Below are 17,449 nucleotides of genomic sequence, written 5' to 3' on the forward strand. Positions count from 1 at the left end.
TCGAGGGGGTCGGTGAAATGGAGAGAGGAGCCTCGACATCAGGTAGGTGCCTCAAATTAAGCCATGCTAAACTTCCTGAAGTCCGGTTTCATGGGAAGCACAATGTTACCTAATAGGGTTAACGCAACACATCAGCAGAAGACTGCCAACAGGCATCATTGACCTACACCCTGTACACATGCAGTATGCACACTCTCACTGTAGGCACCAACATTACTGCTTGCTTCTCCCACCCAAAAGAGAGACAACCTGTATGTCACTGCCTCCAAAGTGCACCATCTAGTCATCAAAATCATGGCAGTCATCACAATGCCTGCTTAATGTCCGCAGATCCATCAATAACACTTTCCCTCCTTTGCTCCACCACAGGCTCCCATTCGGACCCAGGCGAGGACGAGACTGGCACCACACCTGCCAAGAAGGCCAGGCCCGAGGCAACACCACACCAACCCTCCACCTCTGCTGGACCAAAAAAAACCCACAGCAGCCAAAGTCGACTGCCACAACATAGGCCAGGGCAACGATAAGCACCAAGGCAAGCAGCATGGTACCACCAGCAACAGACATTCAACAACTGGTGGCCACTGAAGGGACTGTGTCTGCAGGAAGCAGTACGATTGGAGAGACTGCTGCCATTGCAGCTTGCTCTGATAGTGATGTGGGGAATGATGAGGATGTCATAGAATGTCCCCCCACTGCCCACCTTCATTCCCCCTACCTGTCCCCATGTAGCCTGCATGCTGACAAGACACAGGGGCTATCCCCTGATAACTCATGGCCAGCCACTCCATGCCCAGTGGAAGGTGTGGAGGAGGGGAGTAGCCAATGAACGCGCCAATGGCATCATCCAATGCCCAAAAATACCAACAGTCGCTGGACCAAATAGTAACAAGGCAACACCAACTGTCCTCACTCCTCACTCAGCATGTGGCCGATTGTGGAAGTGCAAGTGCTGAAATGCAAAAATGTGCCGAGACTGTGAAGGCAGCTATACAATCCTCCACCAAGGACATCTGTGCCGAACTTGCCGCGGTGCGGCACGTGCTCTCGGAGCTTGTACAGACAATGAGGGACATGCGTCCTAGTGAGCTGCCGAGTACCTCCTCCACTGCCAGTTCTGCCCCAAGCAGCCCCGTCCGCAGGTCAGCCAGGAACCTGCAGAGTACAAGCAGGGGGGGGCCTGCAGAGGGGGCTGCCAATAGAGGTCACCCAGTGGATCAACTCCACATTAGGCACTTCAACACAGGCATCCACGCACTTTTGCGGGGAGTTGAGGGGGGTTGGGGAAGTGGGTGTGTTGGGGAGTGGCTCAAGAGATTGGAAGGAAATATTTGACAATCTTTCCTACATGTTCCAGGCACAATTCTAAACCAGCTAAGGTCAGAAATGGGTCTCATATCAATGCATACAACTGCTCTGATTGAATATTGACTTTGTATTGGAAGATGTTTAGGCTACCAAATAGTCTGCATTGGTCTGCAAAAGTTCTTATGAAAATAGTTGAAAATTAAGGCAGTATAATGGCGAAAATTGAAGCTTGGTCTTTCCAGAGGACTTCATATGAATCCTTGGAACATGGCAACTTTTAACTTGAAGACAAAGGTTAGGATGTAGCATTTGGAGATGGCATATGCACATCTAGAGAATTGCTATTTGTATCAGTAATATCCATAATAACCTCTGAAATTTCAAATTCCACAGTTATATATTTTTACATTTCTAGGCAAAAATACCTGACCATGGTTTCTGAGTTCAGTTTGAATCATATTGAAACATATTAAATAATTGGTGCTAGAATTAATACACCTCAAATAGCAAGCAAGGACATGTTGTTTGTGTAAATGTAAAGAAATGAAACACTAAAACATGTATTGATTGTAGCGCAACCAAACAATTGAGAGAAACATTATTTGCAAGATTTTCATATAAGAAAGGAATTTTTGGAGGAAATATCTTTTGGAATGGAATGTTTTTAGGTAAACCAATATCTTTAATATGTGCAGTACCTGACTTTTCCAAATCTATAACTAACATTTTATTAGTATATAAAGAATGTATTATGTGAAGGTGATCTTGTTATGTTTGGGATGTATATATTTGTTAGCTTTTAATATGTTTGTAATTAGTGACGAGCAATGTTTATTTTAAACTAGAAACACAATAAAAAAAGATTACTTTCAGTAAGGAACAAGTAATCCAAAATATACTTTATCCCACCCTTGCATTGCAAAACACACTAGAGCTCTCCTAAAAAGGATGACAGGTATATGGGCATTGGGGCATTATGCAAATATACATGAGCAAGGCAAGATGAAACTGAGATACTTTGTGAATAGCCAACATAGGGTAAGCAAATTTGTAACTGACTTGTACCATGCCAGTGACTGGTAACAGAGACTTGTTGAGCTACATTAATGGATTGGCAGAAGTGTGTGGATGAATTACCTATAATGGCAAGCTTTTAGACCAAGGAGAATTTGCCCTTGCTGAGACACAGCATTCATAACTGTCCAGTCCTGAAGAGGTGTCCATCGCACGAAACAAGTACGCCCTTATGGATAGATATTTATTCTATTGTTGAAAATTAAATATGACCTTCATACAACAACAATATGGATTCCAGCTGATTTTTTCCTCAATTCAATGTTGTTTGGATTACAAATTACATGATTCAAGTTTGCTTATGGAAAGTAAATATTCACATTATCTATGACTCTTGGTTGATCCGGACTGAATAACAATAATGTCATTAGCAATGTAGTATCCCAGTGTATGCATAATGGTTGTGGCAGCATCCAGAGCAAGGACTGTTAGAATAATTATATTTTTAGCAGATTAATTGAGTGTCATAAGACACACTGAGAAACAGATGGTACTGCAACTGCAAAGTGTTCATTGTGACTCAGCAATGATTTGGGAATTACTCAAAGTTAAATTTCTGATAGCAATACATAACTTGGGATAGTGGTGTGATGGCCTGTTAAGTAGATTTATTATAGCCATGCAGAGGTGTGTGTCATCCAAAAGCCTTTCCAAATTGTGTATGAACTCTTTAAGTATTGGGGTAGTACACCAAATATAGTATTGTAAGTTTAGAAGTAGTCCTGGAGAAGACCTTCGGATGCAAAACATGTTGGTCAAGTTGTAATATTTAACATGTAACCAACTCATTTGCATTTTCCTGAAAACAGTGAGTGACGTTCCTTGTAGATCTCTCTGAGCCCAAAGTAACTATTTATTATTATTATGTATTATTATTTAATTTGGCTTGGTTGAACATAAATGACCTTTCAAATAACAGAACAGAATTAACTATTTCTTGAAGTCAAAATAGCTTATTTCCTATGCACAGTATTGGTTTTATGCCCGTTGAGTAATTGTACTGTTTTTATTTTTCTTGAGATGTAATCTCCATACCTAAAAGCAGTACCGGAAATAAGGCGCCATTTAAAAAAAGAAAAAATAAGGCTAATGTGTGTTAATGGCCTGCTAAAGGTTTATAGCTTCGTGTATTTTCCAACCTTCAGTGATCACTTAGCAAACAAAGCATAGGCCTCGGGCGCACCCACCATTGTTCTCCCCTTGCTACACACCCCACAACTTAGATTGCCCAATTGTCCAGTTTATTGTAGTTTTGGACCTCAACAAATGTCGATCTATTTTAAGGTTTTGCACATTGTTTATTTTGTGTTTTAGATGTGGAGAATCTATAAGGTCAGCATCTTTTTGTTTTTAGTCTTTAAAATGCTTTTGGATTGAGAAATGGATCCTAGGAGGTTCTGATATGATATTTTATTTATAGCGCGCCTATACACAAGTGTTTCAAGGTGCGACGAGGCAAGGGGGGAACAAGGGAGGACAAGACAACGATCTTATTAGATCAAGTGACATTGAGATCGCGCAAGTGCTGGTAGAGGGAAGGGAAGGGGAAAAGTGCAGGGGGAAAGGGAGGAGGAGTGCAGGGCATAGGATCAAGACATAGGAAAAAAGTGCGGCCAACAGGTGGCGCTGCAGGGGTTAAGTGCTGACAACGTGTGTTAGAGAAGTGCAAGTAGGGGGGACTGTAGGGATGCAAAATACAGCCCCGAGTGCAGGGTTGCCAGGAGGCAGTGCAAGTGTGCAACTGGGAGAGCAGGTACCTTGTTCCGTGATTTAGAGGGAAGCCAGCTAATCAGTGCATTCTGAGGCATGAGATCAGCAAGTAAGTGAAAGAAAGAAGGCAGAAGCAAAGAGAAAAATCTTGATCTGCTTCCGGGACCAGAGATGGTTCTGGTCAGGTTTCAGACAGGCAGGGAGGCTGTCCCAGAGGGAGGCACCGGCCGAAGAGAGAGATCTGCCCCCAACTCTTTGCTTAGAGAAGCGATGACCCTCAGGAGGAAGAGCGAAGAGCTCAAGAAGGAAGATATTTCTGAAGTGAATGGACAAGTCTCACAGTCCTGTTCTGGATGAGTTGCAAAGGACGGAGAGTAGAGGAGGGTAGATTTAAAAAAGAGGCTGTTACAGTAGTCAAGTCTAGAGAGAACAATGCTCTGGAGCTCTGGAGACAATGAGCTTCTGGGGGAAGGAGAGGAAAGGAAGAATACCTCTTAGGAGGTGCAGTTGGTAGTTTGACTTCTTAGAGACATCGGAAATGTGCGGGAGAAGGAGACGGTGGAATCAAAGATAACCCTAAAGTTCTTAGCCTCACAGGTGGGGGCAAGAAGAGGGCCAAGGGAGGCTAGCCAGAGAGTGGCGGGAAAGGTGGGTGCAGGTGTGCCGATGAGGAAGATCTCTGGCTTACTGGCATTCAGGCAGAGATCGTTGGCGGCGCACCAGTCCTGGATTGTGGACAGACAGTCAGAGATGAGATAAGTAGAAGAGGCGGCAGAGGGGAGCCTGAAGGCGAGCTGGGTGTCATCCACATAACACTGAAAGTTGGAGCAGAGAGCAGCAATATGGTGGGCGTGAGGTGCAAGATATTGGTTGAACAACCAGGGAGAGAGGTTAGACCCCTGGGGAAAACCACAAGTAGAGAGAGATAGAGGAGAGGAAGGGCCCAAGTTGGACATGGGGGTGTTGGTACAGAGAGGAAAGAAATCAGCCAGGCCAGCGCCTGATCAGTGATACTCAGATTATCACAGAGCCGGTTGAGCAGGATGGCATGGTTGACCGTGTCAAAGGCAGAAGAGAGATCCAATAGGATGAGGACAGAGGGGAGGTTAGAATCGAGGTTGCGGAGCAGGTTTTCACAGATGTTCAGGAGAGCAGTTTCCGTGCTTCTGGCTGCTCTGAAGCCAGACTGATGGTCATGAAGACAACCAATAGATTCAGTGTGAAGATTAAGCTGGGAGATAGCTAGCTGTTCCAGGAGTTTGCCCAGGAAAGGAGTGATAGAGATCGGGTGATAATTAGCCGTAAGGGAGGGGTCGGCAGAGGGTTTCTTGAGAAGAAGGTGCACAAGAGAGTGCTTGAGGGGGCAGGGGAAGGTTCCAGAGGCGAAAGAGTGGCAAGGAACAAAGCAAGCAAATCCTTGGGTCCTTTGTGTAGAACTTACTTTCTAATGGGTTTAGGTTGAATTCCTTGCAAACCATCACATTTTTCATTGTACTTTTGAAAAAAGGTAGTATTTGAGCTATCTGAAGCTGCGTTCATTTAAAGGTCACATTCAAGGAACAGTGGAACAGTTGTAGCATAACATAATAATTTTCTGCAGCTTTCCATACTATTAAGGATCAGAAATGGATTATGCAACGAGGAGCAACTAATAACAGGCAGTAAGAAGGACAACTCACAAGATAGCTGGGCCTGCTGTACCACAGTTTGATTGGAATATTAGACAGATTTCTTCAAATAAAGGCTAAATATCTGAAGGCGCAAACTGAGAGCAGATCAAGACTTTTAAGGAATTGGGTATGAGACCAGGAAGAGCAAAGGCAAGATCTGCCCATACACGTGTGTTTTGTCAGCTCTAGATGTTGTTAATTTACCAAATACAATGAATTTGAATGTATGTTAGTTGTACTAACAGCATATATGCATATCATATCTGTGTCTTTCTGTGTCTTGATTAAACCATACTTTAAGGGAGGTCACATAGAGGAAATGTTTAAGACTCATGGACACAATGTTCTCTATTCATTCTTAGTTAAGTTTCTATAAAGCATTAGTGCGAGTCTGAAACAAAGGTCCCAGAATGCATTGGGATTTTTAAAATAACACATAGTCCTGGACTAAGCTATCCTTGTAGCCAGTACAACTGCAGTTCGCAATCCACTGCTACACACAGTTTTAAAGCACAATACAACATAAACCTAAATCCTATGCTACAGCAAAAATGTGATATTTCTGTGGGTCACATTCATATTTTATGGTTGACATAATATTAGCCAGTCTCACAGTGCACTAAAGTGCAGATCGCTGGCCTGATTCCCAGCCTCTTGCTAGAACCTGTACTTTTTTAATCTAGTAGTAGTTGTAGAGTTCTGTGCCTACCGGAAAGAGAACACCAAAGAGCTTTCTGTGTGTGGGTAAAGATCGCAGTTTGATCCCTGGAGCAGAATAGCCTTGACAAATCATCTTACCGCAGTGAGACACTAAAAAGCTATACTGTGGATACAATTGGGTTCCTCAACTCTTGACATGGATGGCTGAAGAACCACCCAATGTTTATTTGCCATGCACTTGCACGGTAGGATTGTCACAAGGCCAATATAACCGTTTTTGTTGTTCTACTTTTGTGATTCCCTTGCTCCCGCCTGCCCCACCCCATCTTGTTCTGTGGCACCTGGAAACACGTGTATAGGCGCCTAACAAAAGTCCAATAAATACACAAATAAATGTAGTGTTTTATTCTGCCTCCCCTCTGTCTTTATATTTTGTATTTATAGAACATACGATATGTCATTTCTAGAAGAAATGATGTACTTATGAGTCAATTCAAGTAGTAGGCAATCCCTTTGTTGGGTGCATTGCTTTCACAATATTGGCTAGGTATCTGATTGGGTGTATAGCAGGTGATGAAGAGATGGAATAGAGAGATATCAGCTGGGGACAGAGATCACGTCCTTCCTTAGCAACCATTGAGTGTTTCCATACATTTGCCAGATGATAGAAACTACTGATTACATCATCTGAGTGTAAACATATATTCCAAAAGACATCCCGTTCTCCCAGAACAGTGCTAAGCTTCCCAGATATTCCCAGTTAAACACTCTTCTTTTGTCCTATCCAGTAGATGCTTTACAGGGTACCTAGAATGTGCTGTCCATCCTTCATATTCATTGACTTGGTGGCCACAGAATTCGCCCCATTAATCCATAGCTTCCCAATATCCCTTTCAAAAGGGGCATGTTGTAGACCCCAAAGACCACTATGATCCTCTGCTACTCTTCACCACCTCTTATTTTGCCCAGAACTGACCGTTAACTTTTCAAGCTGTTCCATGCTCTCCGCTGGGTTTCCTATCTTTATAGGAACTGGGCCCCATAAGTGCAGACATGGGTACCCATAGACTTTGGCGAGCAGAGACTCAGTAGTCAACTTGACCACCCCAGGCTTCTGTGGAGCTAGGCGCTAAAGTAACTTGTTACTCAATGAGTCTCTAGTGCTTTTTGGTTTGGTGATGAAATGTGTCCTCCCTTCTCTGCCCCGCCCTCTTTCATTCCATCCACCCCCTTTCACTGTACCCAACTCTCCCTTTGTGTTCCCTGACCCCAACCCTCTCCCCAGGTTTCGTCAGTTTTGACAATCCAAGTAGCGCTCAGGCAGCCATTCAATCCATGAACGGCTTCCAGATCGGAATGAAGCGGCTAAAGGTCCAACTAAAGCGTCCAAAAGATGCCAACAGGCCCTACTGACCCCTGCTCAGCCTGGCCCTGCAAGCAGGTAAGACATGGGCAGAGCCAGACCTTCTTGGTGAAGGTGAGGAAAAGGAAAGGGGGAGAGGAGGTGGGAATCAGTGTGAAGAACCCATGGATCCTGACATGGGCACCATAATAGACGTTGACTGGCATTAACATTAACTGCATGCCTATGCCACAAGGAAATAAGGTCCATTTCCATGCCCTTCCCAATGCATTCTGGGACTACTTTCAGTTGTCTTTGTTTATTTAGCCAGTGTATCTGGGATGCTTCATTCATGTCACTGAGTGTTTGAGTTTGTAGCTGTGGCTGGAAAACTGTATCATCAATTGCAGTATATATGCAGTGTGACATGAAGTGCTGATAACTTCAAAGCAGGAGTGTTTAGTGGAAGTTTCTGATTCCTCATGCAGTAGGATGTCCATGTCGATTTACCAAGCCACTTACTCCTCTCATGAAACTGAATGCATATGTCTTCTCTAGATGGCACGCCCCCATGTAAACATTGAAGCATCATTCAATGGCACCTTTATGTCATACGCTGTAAGAAAGAAATACTTGGAAAACTGGGAAGAGAATGTAGAAGGTTTCTAGCCTCGTAGTCATCCACAAAACACTCACCTGCTCCATCATTCGCTCATAACCTTTCAGTTTCCATTATCCGGCATACACCTGTGTGCCTTCCGGCCACCATCAGACCTCTCTTACCTAACGTGTCTCTTCATATATGTTATTCCATCCCTGAGTAGCTTATTCACTGGTTTCTTACTCACTCACTCCTTATCCTTATCCAACACCTTGCATCTTTTCGCCATCGCCAACATACACAATGCCTCACCACTTATATCTTTTACCCATCTCCATCTTCTACATAACCCACTGTAACCATCACCGTCTTATCTCACCCTCTCATCCGATTCCCCACCATCCTTGATTTATTTTTCTGTCAGCGGCCTCTAGCCCTTTCTACTTCTCAGTCAACTCACTGAAACATATCTATTTGCATGTACTCCTCCTGTTGAGCTGCCAGCTCCCCCCTACCTTAATGGTCACACATTCGAAACCTGGTTAGTATTTAGCTGTAGATGTCATTGCCTACTCTAGGTGGGCTCCTTTGATTCCCTCCTACACCAATAGTTATTTAATATGATAGGAAAAACCTACTAGATAACCATCACTTGAATTTGAAGAGGCTCTGGGGTCTTTAGGGGTGCTTCATAAGTGACAATATAATACAGCATCCCATGTCAGAATGTACTCAAACATCCCTCCTTGCTACAACATACAACATTGAATGCATTGAATGTGTTGAAAGTCCACACTCATTAAACTAGCTCATCGCCTATATATTATTATACACTAAAAGAGTATGAAGACAGGCACCACAACACTACAAATCATTTAATTATTCCTCGAGGCAGCAAAAATGATACCCCCTTTGAATCCATGTCATCCCTCCTCCCACCATCACACCAACTGAAAAAGTGAATCCTTCCTGTCATTTTCCTCGCCCAATATTCTGCATATTTTCCATATTTCATGCACCAATCTCTCTCCCACACACTCTCTTTTTCTCCCTCTATCTCACCCATACACACACATGACCACATATACCAAACGAACTTACAGGCACACACAATGGAATGCTAAAAGATCATTGAATACAGATTATACATAGGCTTGGGATGCTACATAATCATGCAGAGTACACCTTGATGTGTGGCTTGTGTCCAGGCAAAACCTCAAAAGAAGCATTTGCTGTTTCAGCATGTGGTGAGAATCTCCGAGGAATAATCCCTTTCTAAAATGCCTCTGTCCCATTCTTTAACAGCATAATCTATCCAACGGCTCATGATGGTACGGTTGAACCATTCCAACTGCCCGGTAATTTCAGGATGATGCAAAGCTTCCATGCTTTGGTCTATTCCATTACCCTTTCAAAACTACTCCCTCTCCCTTGAAGTAAGTTGAACACTGTTTTTGGTGAGTTGAATTATCGGAATATGTTCCTGCTGCAATACTTTGTCAATTAAAGCGATCACACACAAGATTAATACACTCCTCCTGGTCGCTTGAACGATGTGCCTTGCTTTCCTACCACAATACTCCACGACATATACAAAATATGTTTTCACTTCAATGGGTACCTCTAGATTACATTTTCCACTCTGCAAATCAAATGTGTGCTCAAATAATGAAAATGTCTCTCCTTCCATTGTGACCAATAAGGAAGAAGTCACATAGCAAATGCACTTTATACCCGTTTACGTTAACCTCAGTGTTAGTGCACTTTAGCCTATGTCTCCAATAGGCGATACTAGATTCTCAGCCCTTCCTATAAGCTTCTTCTCTCTGACCTTCATGAACAAGCGGGCCCCATTCTCAAAATGTTTGCTGAACCTTTAGAAGTTACCTTTCTTACCACATGGGCTGTATCTCACCATTACAACTGGGTGCTTGCATATATTGGCAAATGTTCAGAACTACAATAACTGTAAAATAGTCTAATTATGGTTAACCCCTGCTTCCACTCTCTCTGGCCACACTCTCCTTGCTTAGCAAGAAATACTCTAGGCTGTATGTATTGTTTCAACACTCAAGTGCCTGATCTCTCATACTTATTTTGATCTTTAGCAATTTCACACATGCAATCCAGGGTATGCTGTACTCTTGTTACTACAGCAAATACTTCCTCAATAGTGATTTAACTTTGTGACATCAGACCCCTAGAATGATGGGTCCTTACCAATAGGCAACCCTGCCGTCCAGCCTCAAGAAGCACAGTCTGTCCAAGAATATTGTAATTCTAAAGTTGAGGACCATATGTGATTCACTGAAGAACAGACATGGTTTATTCCAAAATAGTCTCTGTAATCACAACCCACAATAAGCAATTCAAGCAGTACAAAGCAATGACACTACCCCAATGATATTGTTAGGTGTCACAAATAGAGAGCAACAGAACGCTCTGAGACCAGAATTGGAGTACTCATAGTTGTATTGACTCATAGAAGGAGGTTGCTCACCTTAGGGAATATCTCAATAGAAAGCCCCATAAGCAGCAGAGGTAGTAGCATGCACAAATATAAAGGATCCCTCCACCCCACAGACTTCTTACCAGTGTTCCATCTGCCGAGGGCCCACAGACAGTAAGGATCTCGGGTCCGGTTAGGATAATTTCTTATGGGATCTATGGGTTTCCTTACACAATTTTATATTTTAAATTTTATAGTTTAAAGCACAGCATTTGGTCTTGCATCTTTTAACAGTAGCGCAGCACTGTGAGTTGGGACTGTGCATTTATGTGGGCGTCCTTTGGAAATAGCCATTCGTCAGGTGTTACACAACCTAGAAAGGGAGATTTCTACAATCAATAAAAAAGTGTCAGGCTGAGTCAAACAATATGGTGTACTCATTGCTCCAGAAGGACATAGGGGCCTGAGTCCAAACATCCAGGCCCTATTCTAGAAAGCAAGGTTCCTGAGTAGATTTCGCACTGGACGCTGTCCAACAAAGTCACTCACAGTCTTAGGGAGCGATAGGACCTCATGACGAGTAACCCGGTCCCGAAAAATCCAGAATAAATGCCGGTCATTCCAGCTCTGTGGTTTTACCTGTCGGTAGTACAGGCCCCTACCAGCAGAAAAATCACTGAAGCACCGGCACCATTAGAAACAGTGCCGGTGCTTGAGTGTTCACATTCCCGTGGAGTCCTATGGGACTCCGAGGGAATGGGAACTTACTGTTCCGCTGCCGCCTGTAATGTCCCGGCAATCTCGTAATGAGGGCCATAGCATTTAAATGCTCTACTTTAGTGGCGGATGGGACAGATGGACAGCTCTACCATTAGTGGGTGTGCCTTCAATACAGTGGCCTTGACAGGGACAGGGATTCGAAATCTGATGAGCCTACTCATGCCTTCATCCTTCCGAGGTCGCAAATTGAGTACCACAATTGTGGGTAATAATTGGTAATTGGTAGGGTTCAGCCCGCGATATTGTTCGGTGTCTGTGCCCTGGCAAGCTCACCTCCTGGAAGTTGGTCTCTGGCAGTATCTGGACCCCTTATATCCTCAAGGTTCTGTAGTGGGCTGATGCATACTTCCTCCTCCTGCCCTAGGGTTCTCCTGGGCTTGCCAGTTCTTTCTAGGACAACTCTGGTAGGTATTATATTCTCTCCCCCCTCCACCTGGATAAAAAACTATAGAGGCTTGTGTTTGGGCTGATGGCCTGCTCTCTGCCCCCCTAGCGTAAAACCCAGTCCCTGTCTTTCTGTTATTACTCTTGTGGTCCTGGGGATATAAGGCTCAATTCTCTGCCGTCCATAGCGGATATAGCTCCCTTATCTTGCTTCAGTAGCTTTATCGGAAAATAAGGCCTCTGACCTATTACGGTAACCTTTGTACCACTCGATCTGGCTTCTGCCAGATATTGGGCCCCATTACGAGGTTGGCGGTGACCCACAGAACCCGAAACCCTGTTTCCGGCGGCTGACATCCCGGTGCCATCGGGACATTACAAGTCCCGGCTGCACAGGAAGTCAGGCGTCGGATTTGGTAAGTCCCCATTCCCGTAGTCCCATAGGACTCCATGGGGATGGGGACTCTGAAGCACCGGCACGAATGCTAATGGTGCCAGTGCTTCTGTGACAACTTTGCCTACCTTGGCCATTGTGCCTGGCAAGGTCAGACCTGCCGGGCGCAACAGCCCTTGCAGGCAGACTTGTAGTGTGGCGGCGCGGAAACAAGGGTGCCGGTAAGCTTACCCGCACACTTGTTTCCGGACCGCCACACTCATAATGAGGCCCATTGTTCCTAGGGGCTTTGCCTTAGCTTGGATTTATAATGTGGGCCCTGGATTACCCTGGTTTCCTAGAATTGACCACCTTCTAGTCACTGGTGCAGCCACCAATGGCCTCACGGTCTGTACATTCCATTTCTATTTACTCCTCCTCCACTCGCTCTTATTCCTGCTCCCTCACATCATCCACACTTGATTACCATTCCCCTGTGTAGAGTTTAGTTTTTAAGGGCATGGGGACCTTAAGGGCTCTGATCGGCTCCCCGGTTTGTTACTGGGTTCCTCTTTCCCTTGTTGGTTCTGGGACCTCGCAGCCACCTCCTCTTCTTGTGGGTATACTCTCAGCCATTCCCCTTCTCATAAACAGGTGAAGGGAGTTGTGGAATGTTGAAGTATGGTCCCAGTGCGTGTTCATCCAAGTGTGAACATTTCATTCCTGTTTCTGCCTTTGGTTTTGATTTGAGATCTGATCCGCGATCCATGCCAGGCTGGTTTCTTTGACACGCCTAATGCTGGGGTTCACACTCTGGGCATGGAACAGCAGTCGCCGCACGGTTATGCAGCGTGTGTTTAATTCCCCCCTTAGCTTCCTGTGTGTGCATGTGAGATTTCTACTACTGCTACGGTGCCCTTGCTGGATACCTGAGGAGACATGGTTTTTAGGTCCCTCTTGCCAGCAGTGGGAAGCAGGGTGCGGGGGGTGCTCTAAGTGATCTCCCATGTACCGCCTGCTGGAGTGGCCCCAGTGACTTTGTCACATTGGCTACTTAGGACACCCAGAAGACAATATAATCTGAGGCTCCTTTGACGTGCAGGCAATCTTTCCTCCACCGAGCAATGCCATCAGCACAGAATAGATTACCCAAAATGTGGCATCTACAAGTCAGCCTCTTGCAGTCACGCTGCACGGTCTTCCATGAATCATCTCCCACAAGTCCTTTAGCAGTTTAAATATCTCTAGAGTTCAATCAGGTGCCTGAACCGACCATCCTGAGTCAAAGGATACTAAAATGGCAGCCCCAGCAGCACAGGCAACACACATGTTATGTGGTTCAGGCCAGTGTCTTTTCTGCACGCAGAAGTGTTATTTCATGCTATTTCTGCATTAAGGCATGTATCTTAAGTCAAAATGAATTGCACATATGAAAATGTCCTGACAAAAGCACAACCACCTCTGTGCCCACCTTAAAAGGGGAGCACACAGCTCTACAAAACCTCCAATCTCCACACTGATCATGACGGCATGTGGTCTTTTCTGTGAAAGAATGTGTGCGTGTGGCCACCGGCTCACTCTGTTATCAAACAATGAACACTGAGTCAGCAACAACACGTCAGCAATCGGCACTGATATCCGCGCTAAGCCCACCTTTCTTCTGCAAAAAGGGCTCCTCTTGGCATGGTTATACAGCGAGGCAGAAATAGATACAAGGAAGTTGGTACAGCGTACATGGGCCTAAACTCAACAAAGGTCTGAAATTAGGACTTGACCCATGACCAAGGCTGCAATCCTGGGTTCCCTTAATTCAGAGAGAGGCTGTGAGGTGGGGGACCAAGGCTCTATGAAAATCACAGGCTGTCGCCGATGGATGTTTGGGAAGCAAGTGGAGCCCGAAGGGCCGAAGAAGGAGACCTCAGGCCCAAACAATGCAAGAGCATTTTTGGGCAGGTAGGGGGCACCCGAAGGGGTGAAGGAGAGAGGAAGAAGGAGTTGACAAAAGGTGGAGGAGAAAGGAGCAGGAGCTGGAAGGATGAGACTGAGAACTGGTGCAAAGGTTGATGAAAGAGCTAAAGAGATGGACCAGCAAGATACTGTCAGGAAAAGCCGAAGTGGTAGACGGCATCGCTGCAGATCCAGAGGAGTTTGAGATGAACCAGAGAGGAGGATAAGATAAAAGGGGGAGATGAGCAGATAGTAGGCAGATGGGGAAGGGCACATGGTAGTTGGGCGCCCTTCTCATCTGCCCATATCTCCTGGGCTTTGGGTGTTTCCACAGCCTTAGCTCAGTGGCATCACTCCCTGGCCTGAACAACCTGGAATCACACAACCTCATGGCTAAGGAATTTACTAGGGAGGAACGATACAGTACCTCAGGCCCGAGGGACTCGAAAGACCAAGGGGCTCATTACGAGGTGGGTGGAATGGGTTTAATGGCACCGGTAATGGTGCCGGTGCCGGTAAACCCATTCCGCCCTATTACGAGGTTCCCGTGCGGGACCCGCTCAGAACGTCTGCTCAGACCAGACGTCCTTTGCGGGTCCCGTTATTAGCTCCATCCCCATTCCCATTGAGCCCTATGGGGCTCAAATGGGAATGGTGATGGGTTTTTTGAATGAGGAATTACCAGGTCCTCCAAGGTTGGAATGACCTGGTAATTCCTCATTCAAAGAACCCGGACCCGAGTTTGGAGGCAGCTATGGCACTAATAGCACAATGGCTACCTCCAAACTCGTAATGAGGCCCCAAGTTCTAAAGGTAGGAGAAACAGATGGTTGTGGGAACCCCTAAAGTCTGATTTTGAAAATAGAGGAAGAGACCCTGGCAACACTGAGAAGAGAGTTGCAGGAAACCCCGAAACTGGGGGGCTCTGAATGGAGGGGAGGCCTGGAGCCCAGAAAAAGCCAGATGCATTGTGTACAGATTGTGGGCAAGGGTTCAACCCAGGAAGGGAACCCAGAGACCCCAGACCAAAAAGAAACCACGCCAAACGTTTAACTCTTTTTGAGCGTTTTTGTTGAGTTGGAACTCTTTGCTAACCCTGACCATTTGGTTAATCCTGCCAACTTTAATTTACTTCGGAACCCCCTGTTTGGCATTTTTGCTGAGTTTGTCTTGCCTTTTATGTGTCGATCCCTGTCACCCAGAAGACACGGCCATGGGAGTATCCTCTGAAGGAAATCCACTAGCCTTCATTCTGGGTATACCCATGAGTCATTACATTGACACATATCCATCCTTCATGCTGGTTACACCCACAAGACGATACACTGAGAGATCAACAAAGACGTGCACTGAGGGAAGACATGGATCAGATGAGTCTGCATTACCTGTGCAAATGTAGACTGAGTGAATTCAGCCTTTGGGATTATACTCTGGAATACCAGGTTTTCCTTATAGCTGATATCATCTTTTAGAGTGTGGTTCCATCCCTAGCTCTCGATAGATATGCATTGACAGTGCAAGCACCCCTCGTCTGATCGTGTAACCCCAATGCTGGTTCCACACTTGCAAACATATATTGAGTGATTTCACTCATCCACAATTGTAGCCAAAGTTAAGTGTAGCAGAAATGATATCACACGCTACCTTTCACGGATTTGGCCCATTTGGTCTCCAACACTGTGTTTTTGAAGCCAGGTTAAAATAGTTGCAGATCTCTTTGACATCACAGTTCATCTGCTCTCCAAGTCATAACAACAGTTCAATGCATCGTGTTTCGTTTTTCACTCATAGGCTCGGCCTTATTTTTTAAACATTATAAATTGCACGCAGGGGAACACCAACGTTATGACTTATATGGTGTGGTGTCCCCTGCGTGCAAATTTAAATGTCCACTGGTCAGGGAGGTCGGGGGGGGGGGGACATGGGAAGTGTAAAAGTGAGGTGGACTCACTTTTGCTCTTTCATTGGTCCATGCCGCCTCATGGAAGTGCAAACAGATCCTGCAAATGCACTTAGCAGGAAGTGTTCACAATTGAGTCCTATCGTCTGGTCGTGACGAGGTTCAAAACCGAAGCAGATCCCATAGGAATCCATTGGTTATACGCCGGCATGCAGAGGTACAACAAAGCATGCTCACAAGATGGAGGAGGTGAGCACAATGAAGACGGGGCCTCATTACGAGGCCGCCGACATTGTAACACCGTTTCTGACGCTTGATATCCCGGTGCCACCGGGATATTACAAGTCCCAGCTGGAGTGTCAGGGGGCGGGAACTGTAAGTCCCCATTCCCCCATGGGAATGGGGACACGGAAGCACCGGCACCATTGCTAACACTGCAGTGCTTCTTTGGAAACGATGCCTGTTGGGGCCGGTGCTCCCGGCAGGTCAGACCTGCCGGAAGCACAGGCCCCTGCAGGCATACTTGTAGTCTGGCGGTCCGGAAAGGGTGCTGGTACGTTGCTACTGGCACCCTTATTTTCAGACCTCCAGACTTGTACTGAGACCTATGACTCCACTGCGTGCCCCACCTCCATCTCGTCAATGCCACTGAATGAGGAGGCGCGTTAAATGGAGGTGTAAAAGCATTACAACTTGCATTTACACATTTAATTACACACAGCCTAATTTAAAATGAGGCTGAAAGTTTTCTTTACCATGCATCTGAGAATACATACTATTTAAAGTCATTGGGCCTCATTATAAGTTTGCCGGTCCTGGAACTAAGGTACAGGTAAGCTTGCCGGTAGCTTGGTTCCCAGACTGGCAAACTAAGAGTTGTGCTTGCAGGTGCCTTTCTGCACACCTGGCGGGCAGAGCGACACCCACGAGCACAGCATGTCTGATGCCCACAGCACCGTTATAAACGGTGCCGGTGCATCCGACCTCCCCATTCCCATTCGGCACTATGGGAATGGGGAGCATCTTTTTTTCGGCGCCCGCAAATGGGCAATGGTCCTGCAGGGCCGTAATGACCCGGTAATTGCCCATTCGCGGGCACCAGAAAAAAAATGACACTGGCGGCAGCCGTGCCTGTATTACAGGCACGGCTACCGCCAATATCATAATGAGGCCCATTGTCAATATCTTGGTTATTACAACATTATCTATATTCTTCCAGAGAATCTAGTTAAACAAATCTACCTACTCAAA

At 45.6% G+C, this 17,449-nt stretch overlaps 1 protein-coding gene across 19 annotated transcripts in view; it reads left to right on the plus strand.

The window, feature by feature from the left end:
• CELF6 (CUGBP Elav-like family member 6) overlaps positions 1 to 17,449 on the plus strand; it is a 582,701-nt gene that overhangs the window by 553,510 nt on the left and 11,742 nt on the right. For 13 of the 19 annotated variants that reach the window (XM_069624632.1, XM_069624633.1, XM_069624637.1 and 10 more), the window contains one exon: positions 7,708 to 7,863. The exons of 4 other annotated variants lie outside the window; for them this stretch is intronic. In XM_069624632.1, the coding sequence (XP_069480733.1) occupies positions 7,708 to 7,835 (128 nt within the window). In that variant the 3' untranslated portion in view covers positions 7,836 to 7,863. Of the gene's footprint in view, positions 1 to 7,707; positions 7,864 to 17,449 lie in introns of those variants that run through there. 2 more of the 19 variants (XM_069624634.1, XM_069624636.1) reach the window with 1 other exon arrangement.

The sequence above is a fragment of the Ambystoma mexicanum genome, chromosome 11 (genome assembly GCF_040938575.1).
Source record: "Ambystoma mexicanum isolate Mex_15411 chromosome 11, UKY_AmexF1_1, whole genome shotgun sequence".
NCBI classification, from domain to species: domain Eukaryota; kingdom Metazoa; phylum Chordata; class Amphibia; order Caudata; family Ambystomatidae; genus Ambystoma; species Ambystoma mexicanum.